At 41.1% G+C, this 16825-nt stretch overlaps 2 protein-coding genes across 2 annotated transcripts; one reads left to right on the forward strand and one right to left on the reverse strand.

Moving 5' to 3' along the window:
• Positions 1 to 1088: 1088 nt before the first annotated feature.
• cst7 (cystatin f) lies at positions 1089 to 3890 on the forward strand. Its single transcript, XM_066697381.1, has 4 exons — positions 1089 to 1205; positions 1784 to 1959; positions 2823 to 2939; positions 3164 to 3890. The coding sequence occupies exons 1-4, from the start codon at positions 1145 to 1147 to the stop codon at positions 3269 to 3271; spliced, it is 462 nt and encodes a 153-aa protein (XP_066553478.1). The 5' UTR covers positions 1089 to 1144; the 3' UTR covers positions 3272 to 3890.
• A 2195-nt stretch (positions 3891 to 6085) lies between these two features.
• Positions 6086 to 16246, reverse strand: apmap (adipocyte plasma membrane associated protein). Its single transcript, XM_066697380.1, has 9 exons — positions 15997 to 16246; positions 14642 to 14758; positions 14010 to 14125; positions 13672 to 13764; positions 10468 to 10584; positions 9069 to 9243; positions 8706 to 8840; positions 7548 to 7740; positions 6086 to 6765 (listed from the first exon to the last, which is right to left on the reverse strand). The coding sequence occupies exons 1-9, from the start codon at positions 16086 to 16088 to the stop codon at positions 6556 to 6558; spliced, it is 1248 nt and encodes a 415-aa protein (XP_066553477.1). The 5' UTR covers positions 16089 to 16246; the 3' UTR covers positions 6086 to 6555.
• Positions 16247 to 16825: the final 579 nt, after the last annotated feature.

Genomic DNA, 16825 nt, shown 5'->3' on the forward strand with positions numbered 1-16825 from the left:
ATGAAAGACAGTACACAAGCTGAAATATCAGATAAAACTGGATTCCGGTTGTTAGATGCTTAACAGGAATGTAATAGTAAAAACGGTGTTTGGCAACTGAACTATAATTAGCTGTTCTAATGGTAGCAATAGAAACCGCTCTCAGTGAAATACTGTGCAACTGGAAGCAACACTTCGACAAATAATAAGAAGCTGTGGTTTTCCCGCTTTCCTAAAGAGGAAGTGGCAGAAACCACGCTTGACTCGACGTCCCTTTATTTAGGGTTATTAAGGTTTGAGGATTTGGCTTATAAAATACTGCATAGTTTGTTGTCCTTCCTTTCTTTGTTGTTGTTATGTATTAGTTTGTTTGTTTGGTTTACTTATTTTGCCAGGGAGGAAGTACAATCGAACAAAATTAAGATTTTAAAACACACTGATAATTTTCGGAGGGGGAATGATTTCTAGACTAGACTAGAAACAGACGTAAATATATTTTAATACATGTATAAATCACCCCTGGTGTGAATATGGTCTAAAGCATTCAAAGACGCAGAACACAGATTCTCTTGGGTTTGTTGTAATAAGAAATAAATTAATCAATATGACAGGTTCCTAATGCAGTTTTTACGGAATTTAGTTAAAATGGGTAGAATTGAATTTACATCTCAAAAAAACTGTTAAGATGGCTCAGCGTATCACATTATCAGACTGTCCAGACCTGTATGCTTGGCAAATAACCCACAATTTCTTTATCTCTCACATGTGAAGCATCAATGGAAATGACTTTAGATTAATCATGCAGTTCATTTAGAGTCAGGTTTCACTTTCTAGTTGATTAACTAAAATTATACATTTTGCTGTTGTTGTATTGATTGCACCAAGCAAAAGATGAAGCAATGCAAAACAGTTCCCACAGCTTAATTAAACAACTGGTGCAAAGACATTGGAATCAAATACAATGAAAAGAGTGTAAAAAAAAAAAAACTCAACCAAGGAAACTCATGAAATGGTGTAGTTTCAAAGACTTTCATATGATTCACTTTAGAAACCAACAGCAAATTTGCTAAAAAGGCCACTGCAAGCCCGTGTGAGTGATGCACGCTGTGGTAATAGTGTTGCCATTCAGGAAGTGTCTCAGTACTACTCTCCAACTCCGAGCAGCATGGGGGTTGCTGACGGGCTACTGCTCCTCACCGCTCTGGTTTGCATCGCTTCTTCTCAGGGTAAGACAGCACAAACTGCCGTTGATTCGATTAGATTACCTTCACTGAGATTGTGAATTTGAAAGCTGTTAAGAACATTGTAGCATCGCCTGGGACTTACTTTGTTTGCACTTCTCTTACGACTAAGATGGACTGGATTTGTAAATGCCCTCTATGCTTTAAAAAATGGCTGAGCTGTCTAAAAAGAAACACAGATGATGAGGCTAATTTACCAACCGCAGTATCCGTGCGGTTATGAAAAGCTATTGAGCAGGTGATTGAAGGCCCTCTTAAATTATTTTAGCATGACATGTTTAGCTTACGTGGTTTTCCTGTTAAAAGGCCTGTACTTTTCAAAGTTTCCGACCAAAGATTGTTCTTTTAAACCCACTACTGTTTCTCATTCACATTGTTAAATGACTCCTGAATGTTTTCATACATTTGTTCGTTTTTAGTTACGTGTAAAATACATTAGAAAAATCATTTGAGGGCTGCACCATTTGATATAGCCTTACTCACCCAGCTATGGTGCCCACAATCCCTAAGTGAGTGTTATGTAACAAAGCTTGCCATATCAAGTCTCTTGTTTCTGTTTTCAGAGTTTTTATACACCCATGATGGGGCCAAGCCTTTGAAACCTGGATCCACCACGGACGTCAGCAAGAACGACCCGGGTGTTCAAAAGGCAGTGAAGACTGCAACCTACTACTTCAACAACAGATCCAACGACATATTTGTGTTCAGGGCATCCTCCATAGATGATGCAAAGAAACAGGTGGGTCATTGGGTGTATTTATAAGGGGTGAATTCCCACAAAGAGCTGCATTCAGACCTATATTTTGATGCATATTTAGCCACTCCTCTGTATTTCAATAAGCCTCATCTCTGTGAGGATTATCACTGAAAAAAACAGGTTCAAAGCACTCTCATTGTGCCTCCAGGAAAATAAAACTAACGTCATGATGAAACCACACTGATGGCGTGGGTGACTTGACAGTAATAATAAAAAAAAAAACTAACCTTTTTACAATCATCTAGAATAGATTTAATAATGCTCTACATATGTATCCACCCCCTAAATAAAATTGTTCAACAAAGGATTTGCCAGCTCTAACATTTAGCCACATAACCAAAATATGTCCCGGCTAATTAATTTCTCAACTTTATTCAGCAGAAATAAGTAGGTTCGTTTTAATAGTGAAGTACTATATGCAGTGTGGGTTTGGTTACTACTCTGAGACAATGATATTCGGTTGGAGATAAAAGACAATTTTAGTATTTGTGATCAAAGGAAGGCAGAAAACCAAAAGGGTGTTTTTAGTTTCAGAGCTTCCTTCCTTACACTTCAAGAATACTGTCCCCGATCTTCATTAATAATAACCACATCCTTGTTACAATGAATTCTGAAATATCTGAAAGTTGAATCTCCTTCAACACCAATAGCAAAACACGAAGGCTGACTGGATTCTGGAACGTTTCGATAAAGGTCTGACGACTGAAACGTCAGCATTTTCTAAAAAAACAGACCGATACAAAAATTGTTTTCGTTTCAGCATGTGCGGGAGATATTTTCTCATCCTCAATACTGTGGCCATAGCTACCCAGCAGTGCAGTACTGTATGCATCCTATGATTGCAGGTGGTAAAAGGTGTCAAATACATCCTGGAAGTGGAGATCTCCCGCACAGTTTGTCGCAAGAGAGGACATCCCGATCCGGACAACTGTGACTTCCAACCCAATGGGATTCTGAAGCAGGCAAGTCTCGTCCGCAGTGACAAGCATCTCCCACAAACCACAGACAAACCCGTGACCCGCTGACAGTGTACCGCTTTCCCTTTCACTCCCATGGCCATTCTCTTACATACCGTGCAGTTTTGACTCCGACATTAGAATACCCCCTTCAAAATCTCCCAAAAGGCTAACAATGTGCCGACCAAATGAACCAACTGACCCCTATTGATCTTCTCTTTGTGATGCAGACGTTTCGCTGCCATTTTGAAGTCTGGTCCATACCATGGTTGCACCAGATGGAAACCACCTTCTTCTCCTGCGTGCCGCAACAAAGACTGTTTACCCTGGAAAGATAAGAGCATTGCTTTCCATACCTGATGTACTGGAGCACGGTGATTAATTAATTCCCTCTCTTCACACTCGCAGAAACCCAATGGACTTTCTGAGTCTCTATGACATGTAACAGTCTTAAACATTTGCCCACATATACCATTATAACTGAAAAAACAGAGAAGCAACAGCAAGTGCCTTTACTTTAGTTTTGTTTTCGTTTTTATTTCAAAAATGTAATTGTTCTGATCGTGTGGCTTTTATCCAGCTAAACCAGACCCTTCAATTTTCTTTATTTTCAACTGTTGCTTGTTTTTGCTTTTCCCAATGCTTGTTAGCTTGTAAACGTCTGACTTTAACAAGTGGTATCATTGTGTAAATCAGCTACGATTGTAACAGCCATAGTGCTTCCAGCACAAAGAGCTAAAGGACCCATTATTCTTAATATACACTGAGACACTGAGTTATATAGCATCGTTTTTGTGCTGAGAACACGGAAAGAAGAAAAAAGAAAAAACAATGTTTGAGGACGCTGTTTTTACATATATCTTTATTACTCACTACTTCAGTGCAACCTCAATTCAATGCAAACAGTGATTCTTGTTAGGGGGGATACAAAATAAATGCTGAAGCCTCACAATGCCATCTTTATCAAGCGTTAAATAATTCAGTCGCACATGGAATGATTATAACAGTCTGACTTAGTGGTCTAGATGCTGTCGCTTTGAGGTGAGGATCTTAAAACTGCTCTGCTCATTAACGCATCACTTCAAAAGGTTTCTCTCCTCGACTCGGGACGGCTGCGGCCTACTGGATTACCAACAATGTTATTTGAAGTGCTCCCTGCTGTGCATTTACACGTCTGTCCAAGAACCACAAAAGGCAACCCCTTAAGATATTACAGAGCTGGCAAGATGATTGGATCAGGAAGAAAGAAAACATATAGCATATAAACTGTGGACTGATGAGGGGATATCAACCAAAGCAATACAGAAGACATTACAGACTTCTCCTTTTGCACAGGGTTTCGGAAATAGGAGTCTCGTCATGTTGCACAAGAGCAACAGTAAGAGAAGTAACGGTTGACCCAATAAGTTGCTAAAGGAGACGAGTTGGTCTATCAGCCATGGCTGACTTGTGGGGTCTTCCAATCTCTTGCCAGCTCCAAGACAGTGTTTTTGAGTTCAGGCTCTTGCAAAGTGCTGTCAGTTTTTCCTTTTCAAACCGTTTTCATTTTCTGTGTGCTTCATAAAACACAGACACAGAAAGCAGGTGAAGTATACCAATGAAATACACAAAAAGAAAATAAGGACAGTCTACAAATGTAGAATTTCATCACGCTTTGACCAACAGAACAAAACAACAAACATAGTGGTTAAAAAAAAATCTTCCTATTCCTGATGACCTTACACCGAGTTTAAATATATCTGAACAAAAATACACAGCTGCCACAAAATACATTTATAAGCAAGCAGATTCGCCAGAAATACCAGCCAAACATTCATTACCCATCTAACTTTTAACACATTTCCAGTTTCCAGAATCTCTCCGAAGAGGTTGTCATTACTGTTGAAACTTACAAAAATCCTGCCCCATCTCCTCTGTGCTCAGTACTTAACTTACACAGAGTAAAACCATCCACATCTCTTTGTGCAATACTATTAACATGAGACACAGCAGTGACCTGGGGGCGAAACAGGTTACAAAGGTCCCCACGAGTCTCTGTTGTGGTTCGTGCTCAGATTATTTCGTCAACTTTTTCAGCAAGACACTGGTCAAGAAAAAAAGAAAAACGCAATCTGCTTTGGATTTTTATTTTTTATTTTTAAACCCTGCAAATGATCAAATGGCACTCAAAAAACCCTGTCAGCCCACACGCCGCTCCACTTGGCTTCGAGTAACACCAATGCACTTCCGTACCTCCGTGTCTTCAGGTTTGGGCCCAGAGAAGGTATTTTTGGCAGAACGGTTCCTTATCACGCCAACAATAACAACCCACGCATTTTAAGAATGATGGGAATAGCATACGGAAATTATACAAAGTGGCAGGAGAACAATCACAGTTAGGAAATAATTGACAATTCAAGGACACTTCGATCAATCAAGTTACCATGCAATATAAGAAACGGGGTCTGGCGTGCCTCCGTGCCTTCCTCACATTTTAATAATCACGTTTTCTGCAGCTACAGTAGTACAACAAACGGGAGATCGGATTTCACCTGATTTTCAGCCTTCAGGTAAAAAGGTAATGATTACAGCACAACTCTGAGCCCTAAGGACACAGATCTAAACACAAACCACACTGGATTAACAAAAGTATGCACATCGCTTCTGCGGCATTCACTCTTGAAATGATCCCAACAGATGTCTTTGTTTGTTATTTTTACAAGCAGAAATGATTACTTCTGATAATGTAATCCTTATTCAAAGGGAAATGTCTGGACGTATTGCCAATACAGCCGACACGGTCAACACACAGTAACGCTATGTAATGCTGTGCCTCCTTTTAAATCCTACTTAGTAAAATAAAAAATGGGCAAAAAAGAACAGTATGCGCAGGGTACATACGAGCATCAGCGGCCGACAGCTTATACGAGCTTAAGATGACAAATCCAAATCCATAGAAATTGGGAAGCAGTTGAGTGGGGGGAAATAATGAACAATGTATATTTATTTATTTATTTATTTATTTGGGTTTTTAAAATGGAAACAAAAGCCTGGCTCACATTATTTCATAAGGATTTTCAAACATCATTCCTACCTTTTTAATACTTCATCCGGCCTTTAAATTATTCTACCGCGGATGCAACACTTGAAAGGCAAATCAGTGAATAGGATGCTTTCGTGTTGAAGATTTTATTATTTGGGTTTTAAGTAAACACCTACAGTCTGACACGTTCATCGAAATGTAGAGTTGAATTAGTTATCCCAGCCTTTTCTCTGCTCAGCCCTGGCGTTCTTTCTAAATGACACACTAAATGATGACACACTTTGCAATGTTATTAAGGAAGTCTTTGCATTTCTAATATGGAGAATAAACTGCTCCAGTAGTGAACCACAGATTCATATCAAATGGGGATGGGCGGGATGCAACAGCAGCTTTGCTTGGACTCACACGACTCCTCATTTCTCCGGTCAGCAGTGGCTCATAAGGGGCATAAAAAAAAAAAACACATTGCCGTTACCAATAAAACAAAGCGATTTCAATAAAAAAAAAAAAAAAAAGTCTTATACCCCAGGAAACGGCATAACGGATCCGATTACGTGCGACACAGGAGCGTGGTGGCCGTGGCCTCGGCCCCCCCGGCGCTCACACCTGGCTGAGGTCCAGCCGGCACAGGAAGGGCGACCGGAAGGAGCCCAGGTACAGGTGCCCGTCGTGCTCGTGCGCCTCGCTCACATATGTGGCCACCGTGCCGTGCGGGTCGTGGAAGCTCCTCTCGCACACCGCGTTCTCGCTCAGCTCCACCACCAGGCTGTACTTGGGCACAAACTTCATCAGGACCTCCTGACTGAGCAGCTGGGAAAACAGAGAGTACTGTCATTTCATCAGGACACGCTGTGAACCACAAATATTAAATTTCTTAGCAGACGCATTCTTTTTTGCGTACAATTACCCATTTATACAGCTGGGTTTGTACTGGAGCATTCTGGGTGAAGCGTCTGGCTCAAGGAAACAACAGCAGCATCCCCCACCTGGGATCGGACCCCACGTCCCTCAGCACAGGAGACACGTGGAACCACATTAACTGACTCCACAGTAACTTTTTTACATCGGCCTTGCAATTATAATCAAGCAGAGTCTTCAGTTTGTAATTGTCCGTAATCAAGGTTCCTCATTCCACAGCAACATGTCTGTGTGTCGGATTCTTGAGCAACCAGTTGTAACATCGGTTTGTTTTGCAAGCGGTCTGGCCAACATATTTAAATGTGAAAATAAAGAGATCTCTGGATCTCATCAGCAGATTTGTTTCTATCATCTTTAGCATTTAACTTAATTTAGAATTACAGTTGTAACACCAGGAACGCAATAAAAGAAAGTGTTTTGGAAAGGCCCTGGGGTATTCGCAGGATACATTTCCACCAGGATTAATGTTGAAGTTTGAGTTGACAGCACCACCTAGTGCCAGGCAGCAACATTCTCACAAAAGAGGCAGTGGGTTGGATCACTTTTCAACAGAGCATCCAACCAGAACATCTCATGGATATGTGTCCAGGGCCAGGATACAGCTTAATGTTAAACATACAGCAATATCTTCCCCTTGAACAGCCTTCTATCAATCCATACATACGGATCCTTACCTTGAAGATGATGTTTTTAATCCAAGGCTTCTCTGCTAAGAAGTCAAGCATGGAAAAGCCCGGGTTGGGGCGCACGGCTGACATCGCCACCCAGTACCCCCCCGAGCTGCTCCTGCGGATGTTGTCGGGGAACCCGGGAAGGTTTTCCACAAACGTGTCCATTCCTCCCTTCTGCAGCCCGGAAACGTGACACCTGCACAGGGCGATTAATATAGGAGTGTCATCGGAGGCAAGGGGGATCATGGGAACCGGACACAAGATAATACCCTCTGTGTATTAAGCTGACAGAAGGAACACAAGGGTAGCAGGTTCTGGCTAAAGGTTAATCAAGAACTGCTTTAGGACTATTTTGTGCGACTAAAATTACTATAAAAAGACATGGCCAATCTAACACAGCAGTAAACCTTGTGGTATCCAAAGAAAACGGACTTCCAAAATCTCAATTCATTTATACAGCATCTCCTTAAAGGTTTTTACTGCAGCAATTTGCATTTGTTAAGATTTGGCTTTAAACAATACATTACATAACTCACTATTGGTAAATTTTCTTTTTATTCGTCCGCAATATAGATAAAAACTTTGCAAACACTCGGAGCGAGCTGTTGGGCAAGTCCCGATATAATGCATTTCGTAAGTCTTCCTGCATTTAAACTCTAAGCTATTTACAGTCATGCCCAGATTCCACCGAAAAAAACAAGTGATGCACAAATGAAGACTAGCTCTCATTTTATTAGGACATGAAAGATAAAAAAAAAAAAAAAAAAAACACACACACAGCCTCCACCTACTGAATCAGCCCACAGCTTCGATGTGAAAAAACGAGCCCTTTGTCTCTGATATAAGTGGGACACACAGATTGCTTAATTAATATTTGGTTGCCTTGGTAACTGTACTTTCAAAACACATTACAATACCGCCTCCCTAAAGACACACTGTACTTCATGTTAGTTTGAGACACAAAATAAATAGGATTAAAAATAAGTTAAAAGAAACAGTGACGATCGTGCCTAAATATTTGTTTTGGTTCTGCTCTTATTTTGGGCCTTGCTCTTCCGCAGGGTGCGCTGGTTGGACACAATGCTTTGGACAACTTCTATGTATCCAGTTTTGTCTTATGGAGCACCATTTAAAGTCACAAAATCTCTGATCGGATCGTACCTTCGTATCCGGGCCATGGTCGTTTCCGCCACCAGCACAAAGTCTTCAGCGGGAGAGAGCTGCACGCCGTTGGGAAAGCGCAGGCCGTCGATGAGAACAGTTACATCCCTGGTCAGAGTATCGTATTCCAAGAGGCTGAAAAGGAAGAAACATTTAGGTTCAATATAAATGTAACAGTAGAATGATTCTAAACACCTTTTTTTTCCCTCATTAATGAACATAAAGCCATGTGTCAAATCGACGATGGTCTACTCATCAGCACTGAGAAGGAGTCAGTAAGCCAAGTGAAACGGTGACCTTCATGCGTTTCAGAGTTTGGTAATGATCAGCGCTCGGCTGTATTGTGGGGGGGGGGAGCACTACCGTCCATCGTCCGTGCCCTCCATGATGAGATAGGAGAAGTCCCTCCGCTGCCATTTACTGCTGGAGTCGGTGAAGTAGATCTTCCTGCCGTCCTGGGTCACGTCCAGGTCGTTCACGAAAGACAGGCGCCGGCCGGCCACTGGGTTCTTGGTGGAAACCAGCACATCCACAGCCCCTGATTTAAAGCAACCCAGAGTAGTGACCATTACTACTCATTAAAAGGACTTCTACTACTGTATATAACTTATGTATAACTATTTTTTACTTATGTCTACCCTAAGTATAGAATTTAAACCAAGGGCAGTGATGTTCAGACTGTACAATGCACTAGTTAGAGCTCATCTGGATACTGTGTTCAGTTCTGGGCTCCACACTTCAAGAAAGATATCGCTGCTCTAGAGGCAGTTCAGAGGAGAGCAACCAGACTTATTCCAGGTCTGAAGGGAAAGTCCTACTGAGAGACTGAGGACCTGAACCTTTTCACCCTGGAACAGAGGAGACTACGTGGGGACTTGATCCAAGTCTTCAAAATCATGAAAGGCATTGACCACATCAAACGGAGCTTTTCCAGATCAGCAGGGACACACGCACCCGGGGACACAAATGGAAATTGGGCTTCAAGGCATTCAAGACAGAAAACAGGAGACACTTCTTCACACAGAGAGGCGTCACAATCTGAACAAACTCCCCAGCGATGTGGCTGAAGAGACAATTAATTTGGGAACATTCAAAAACAGACTGGATAGGATCCTTGGATCACAAAGTTATTAATGGACACCAAACAAGCACGATGGGGCGAATGGCCTCCTCTCGATTGGACACTCTTATGTTCATATGTTCTTACTTTTGGCACATACCAGGGAAGGAACCTGATCATTTTTTTTGCTCATTCTTACCAGGATGCGTGCTCATTGTATTTTGCAGTTTTATTTAATGTACTCTCTAATGCTTTACAAATGTTTCTTGTAAAAATGGCAAATCAACCTGAGTAAGGGTGTCTGCTAATAAATAAATAAATAAATAACACTAAACTTTACACCTATAGTTTCTGTTTCAAATACCACATTAATAGAAGCTGTAACCTCACCCATGTTCACGTCAACACCCAACCCTGGGTAAGTGTGTATGTTAATAAATAATAATAAATAATAACAATATTAAGCACCCAAACCTCAATTACCACTCTCTAGCCGCTGGGCATTGACTGGGCAGACTCTCAAACTGCCATGTATTGTTAAATTAATTATGAACATCATCACACACATACCTTTTCTCAGGGAGTGTTGCAAGAGCTCTAAGGACTCTGGGAAGAAAGATCTGGGTGTTTCTGGGTCACAAGATTGGAGAGGCGCCAGGTATCGCACAGATCAAGCATAACGCACATACATATCTCACACACCTGTCACCGGATTGACTTCAAACAGCCCCAGATAGGCATCTGCCACGAACAGTGTCCCATTTGGTCCCACACGGATCCCCAAAGGTCTTCCGCAGGTCGGCTCATCATCCCGAGTTCCTGGAAGCACATTCAGCAGGAAGTCAAGTCAAGTTCACCCTCTTGGAATCACTCGGCCAAGACCCCGATCTCTCACTGTCGGTTACTGATGTCTATAGGACATACAGTACTGTGCAAAAGTTTTAGGCAAAAGTGAAAAAATGCTGTAACGTATGAATGCTTTCAAAAATAGACATGTTAATATATTATATTTATCAATTAACTAAATGAAATCAAAATCCATATTTGGTGTGACCACCCTTTGCCTTCAAAACAGCATCAATTATTCTAGGTACACTTGCACACAGTTCTTGAAGGAACTCGACAGGTAGGTTGGCCCAAACATCTTGGAGAACTAATCACAGTTCTTCTGTGGATTTAGGCAGCCTCAGTTGCTTCTCTCTCTTCATGTAATCCCAGACAGACTCGATGATGTTGACATCAGGGCTCTGTGGGGGCCATATCATCACTTCCAGGACTCCTTGTTCTTCTTTACGCTGAAGATAGTTCTTAATGACGTTTCCTGTATGTTTGGGGTCGTGGTCATGCTGCAGAATAAATTTGGGGCCAATCAGATGCCTCCCTGATGGTATTGCATGATGGATAAGGATCTGTCTGTACTTCTCCGCATTAAGGAGACAATTCATTCTGACCAAATCCCCAACTCCATTTGCAGAAATGCAGCCCCAAACTTGCAAAGAACCTCCACCATGCTTCACTGTTGCCTGCAGACACTCAGACAAACTGCCTTCTGCTACAGCCAAATATTTCAAATTTTGACTCGTCAGTCTAGAGCACCTGCTGCCATTTTTCTGCACCCCAGTTCCTGTGTCTTCGTGCATAGTTGAGTCACTCGGCCTTGTTGCCATGTCGGAGGTATGGCTTATTGGCCGCAAGTCTTCCATGAAAGCCACTTCTGACCAGACTTCTCCGGACAATAGATGGATGTACCAGGGTCCCACTGTTTTCTGCCAATTCTGAGCTGTTGGCACTGCTGGACATCTTCCGGTTGCGAAGGGAAGTAAGCATGATGTGTCTCACCTGCTGCAGTAAGTTTCCTTGGCCGACCACTGCGTCTACGGTCCTCAAAGTTGCCCGTTTCTTTGTGCTTCTTCAAAAGAGCTTGTACAGCACATATGGAAACCCCTGTCTGCCTTGAAATGTCTGCCTGGGAGAGACCTTGCTGATGCAGTATAACTGCCTTGTGTCTTGTTGCTGTGCTCAGTCTTGCCATGTATGACTTTTGACAGTAAACTGTCTTCAGCAACCTCACCTTTTTAGCAGAGTTTGGCTGTTCCTCACCCAGTTTTATTCCTCCTACACAGCTGTTTCTGTTTCAGTTAATGATTGTATTTCAACCTACATATTGAATTGATGATCATTAGCACCTGTTTGGTATAATTGTTTAATCAGACACCTGACTATATGCCTACAAAATCCCTGACTTTGTGCAAGTGTACCTAGAAGAATTGATGCTGTTTTGAAGGCAAAGGGTGGTCACACCAAATATGGATTTGATGTCGATTTTTCTTCTGTTCACTCACTTTGCATTTAGTTAACTGATGAATATAATCTATTAACATGTCTATTTTTGAAAGCATTCTTACTTTACAGCATTTTTTCACTCCTGTCTAAAACTTTTGCACAGTACTGTATGTCACATGAAAATGATATGGGGAAAATGCTTTCATATTCAAGCACTCATTAACACTAGAAGCGCCAAGCTGGTCAATTTGACCGATTTGGTTATTAAAATTTGAATTACTCCGTGTTCCTAAATACACTGCGCATACCCATTCGTGACTTTTCCTAAATATATGTATTAAACATGCCTACAGCGTTTTAGCTGCATAAACGTGAAAATAAATAAGTTATAAACAAATTTACCTAGAATAGCCAAAATCTGGTTATTCTGACCGGTAATTTAAATACATAATAAATTTAATATAATGCATAATCCTGCCTTCCCATTAAAATAGAGTCAGTCTGGCGCTCCATTGGCGATCTCTACCTGTCTACAGTCTTTCATGTGCTTGAAAAACACACACATTGTACAGCATTACAGGTGTTTTCTTACAGCTGTATTCAGATTGAGTGGATACAGTGATTACCCGCAAATAAACATGGATTTGAAATGGAGATTGAAGAGAGCCGTGTATATGAACATGACTGATTCAGGGGCATCAGTGATACTGGCAATGACAGATCATTCGTGGGTTTGTGCCAGTGTTGTGAAAACACTGCGAGTGAAATGCCAGGTCCAAAGTGCTTTTACTCTACTGATTAATATGCAATACTACTGCACACAGTACATAGTGCAATAGCACAGCACATCCACCAAAATAATGATTCATGGACATTATCAGCGGAGGAGCATTTATTGCGATGCTATATTTTCATGGAGTAAAAGTGTCACCTGAAGAGGCTGTCAAAATGCAGTGTGAGGTACGAGCTCCTGCAGGGAAAGTGCAGAAATGTGTCCTGTGTGGACTGTACGAGCTAGGTAGGTCAGGTATGCAGGATAAATATATAGTCAATAGTTTATTGAAATACAAAACTACAGTGAATAAAAACTGTATATGTTGAAAACAAAGTTTATACAGTGTTGAAAATGTTTACTTTAGTGTACAATTATGTTTTGATAAACGCAATAGTAATTTTTGAACTATAAAATATTGCTTTTGAACATTATTCCAATATTTACGTTTACACTTGTTTCATTCCCTTGCTGTATGCTGTTTTTGAGCTTTTTGCTCATTGTAGGCTATATAGTTATTCATGCTTTGACTGCAGTGTGCGCTTTTAGAAAAAAGTATGTTGTTATTTATAGCAATAATATTCATGTTTTATGATCATATTTAAAGTTAAATACTACATTTGTGCTATTTAAATGTTGGATTTGATGTTCATTAATAAAACGTATGAGTTTTATATGATGGTTTGCCTTTGATTATCATATCACAGCTGTTAAAGAGCTTTGGTTACAATGACCGGCTTTGGCGCTTGTAGGTAGTTCGAAATGTCGGCGCTTCTAGTGTTAAGCTACAGTTGGTGGTACAACAATTAACTCAAGTGGATGTGATTAGGTTCTAATCAATGCTGCTTTACCACAGGGGGGCTGGCCCAAGGTTGCCAGGATATGCATGTTACCATCTTGAATCTTCAAAATTTTCCCATCTGCCGTTCCAGTGTACAGCACGTCTAGAGACAAGGAAAAATGGGGAAAAAGGCAAACAATTAAGCTTCCCTGGAGAACAAGACTGAAATGAATGAACAGAAAAGGGAAATCTATAAATAAACACACAATAATGAGCCTTATTTCATTTACTAAAACAAGAACCAGCTTGGGAATTAAGAGATGTTGCTTTTCGGAGGCAGGTCATGATGCATCACAGCAGAAGAAAATAGTTGTCAATAATGACGCCAGCCCTCTTTTGAGTACCTACCTCCAATATTCGCAATGGACTCCGGCCCAACCAGCTGGCCTTCAAACAGCCTCTCCGCTTGTCTGAGCTTAAAGTTGGGTTCCAAACAGCCAGACATAAGTGGAGGTTCGCTGAAGCTGAAAGTATGCGCACACACACAAAACATCAGATGCACAGCTGCAGAATGGAGCATTTTGCAACAGCAACTCAACTGAATTAGCTAACAAAGTATTGCAACAGCCTAGTTGAAAAATATTTGGGTTACATGGCTGCAGATGGACTTTCTTGTCTTTAATTCATAAATTATTGAAAGCACTGGCATGAAATTGGCAGTCCACGGCCTAGAGCTCAGATCAGAAATGAAAAAAACCTGCATTTGGAAGACTTCTGTCAAAAAAGAAAAGGAAATTAATAAAATATTAATCCATATCATAGTTTACAGATGCTATAGCGAGGACCTCAAGCAAATAAATACTGTCTTGGCACCAACTGCATGGTTTCCACACTTGCAGTGCCACTGTAGCGATGTCTGCGCAGAACAGGTTTAGATGTTCTCAACCTCACCAGAGAACCAAGAACTCTGAACTCTATTTTTGAGATCTTGTCATGATGTCATCTCAAAGGCCAGTGTGACATCCATCCATCCAACCCACCTTAAATACTGTGGCTGGATGGGGGACTCCAGCAGAAGGATGGCACCGAGCAAAGGAAGCAGCAGGAATGCAGCCAACGTCAGCAGGGTCACGCGGAAAACCCTCCCACTGTAGGTGCTGAAACAGAGTGGATTGACTTTGCTTCAGATATTTAATAATGTGCATATTGTCCATGGTCATCAAGATTCAAACAAGAAACAGGCATAGCATTAAGGGAGAAATTACTGTACTTGTTTGGTCAATAAAATACAGAAACTATTGTTATTACTTTATTTAGATGCATGCAAGGCCTAAAATGAAACATCACTTGAAACTGCTTATATGAAGGAATAACTGATACCTAAAATCTAAAAACGAACTTGCCTCAGAACTGCAATGTGTTTTCAGCAGAAATGACTTTTGTTCAGCATTAATTCATGTCTGCACACATCATCAGACTACATCTCATTCAATTAGGGAAAGGGTTAGTGTTGTAAACAGTGTTTTGCAAGACAGACACATACAGATCAAGATCAAGGGCAAAGATCTGTCTGGATTTTAACGCATTCCAGTATCTCCTCAGTGACACTGCGCAGTTCAGAGAGTTCACTTTCAAGCTTCATAGCATAGATATTTGATATCCGCCCGGAGATGTGTGTGACTTTCAGCATCTTCCCTGTAATTCACACTTTAGCCTCAATGTTAAAATTGACTTTGTTCCACACCGCCCTGTTGTGAGCAGAAGGATATTGCAAAATGCTCTGAACTTTGGACTGGGGCCACAAAAGACAAAACAGTTACCAAACTGCCTGAAAATGCCCCTGGCTCGGGTTTGGTTTGCTTAGTTACGTGCCCTGGTTCATGCTTACTTGCAGCTAAAATAGGATTTAATTGATTCACTTACTTAATAGTAAAACATATGTATTTGCATGTTCACTATACATAAACAATGTTCTTTTTAATATTGCTTAGATATAAATCAAAACCAAAATAGCCTTAGAACCTTAAAAATTGAAATAAAACACTAACAGTAATAATGATACAATGTTTCCTGGTGCAAACTGATCACTAGCCACAATGCAGCTATTCTGCAGAAATAAGCAGCTCAGCAATGCAACAGCAGTCCAGCAGCTGCTCACTTCTGCATCAGAGAAAACAATGCGTTCCTGTTGTTTGCTCTAGGAGAAATAGCCTTTGTGATTATCATGTAACTAGGCGAACGGTGTGTCAACTGTCTGATTTATTGTTATACCAGCACCACGCACGATATCTGCATATTTCGAGAAGCAGGCGTGTTCATATTGACGGTCCTCAGTGGACAAACCGGAGAATCACAGCAATAATGACACAGGTCAGGTAGCAAATGGAGAAGGTACCTTGTGGCCTTGTATTCGGGCTCCTGGGGCTCGTCTGTTATGATCTGAGGTCTGTTTAGTCTTCTGTACCGCAGTCCATCTGTCTCATTCATTTTGACAGGCTGTCACTCGTGCTGTTGGTTAATTTCAGTTTGCACGCAGCTGTCTCTTGTGATCAGAGCACAAAACACAGCAGCCACGCACATCTGCGCTGTGCAGAGCGATTTTAAAACACAGCAGCGGCCTAGGCTGTGGCGGCGCAGTGGACGCGCTGATTGGTTGCGCCGCGTCGCTTGCTGATGACGCAGTGAGGCTCGGCACGTTGTGTCTGTTTCTCATTTTGCAACAAACAATCCGCAGCGCTTTGCCAGGCCGACATAATCATATCGAGTGCGTAATTAGTCCCAGGATTTCAAATAGCATTTTCTGTGGCTACTTTTTTTTAATGCAGGGGTCAGCGTATTTTCTAGAGCCGTTTGGCTGGGTACTTTTAAATATTCAATATAGAAAAGCTGTAAACATGGTGTAGCAAAGGAAATAATTAATATTAAAGAACAAACCAGTAACTGTCAGCTTTCCAGGGATTCACCATTTATTTCCACGACTCTAGAGCAACCCACAAACTCACATTGACACAATTAAATACACTGCTTTATGCCTTTAAAATCAAGCCTTAAGTTATTAACGTTATTGTAAAAAAAAAAAAGCAGATATTTTCAATTAAGTTAATAACTGGGGCACAATCCCTTTTACAGTGACTATTTTCCTGATACCAAACTATGCTGTTTTTTTTTAATTATTATTTTCTTGTAGCAGTTATGCAACTAGAATCTGGAACAAACTTGAAGTT

Source organism: Amia ocellicauda, chromosome 23 (assembly GCF_036373705.1).
Source record: "Amia ocellicauda isolate fAmiCal2 chromosome 23, fAmiCal2.hap1, whole genome shotgun sequence".
NCBI lineage: Eukaryota > Metazoa > Chordata > Actinopteri > Amiiformes > Amiidae > Amia > Amia ocellicauda.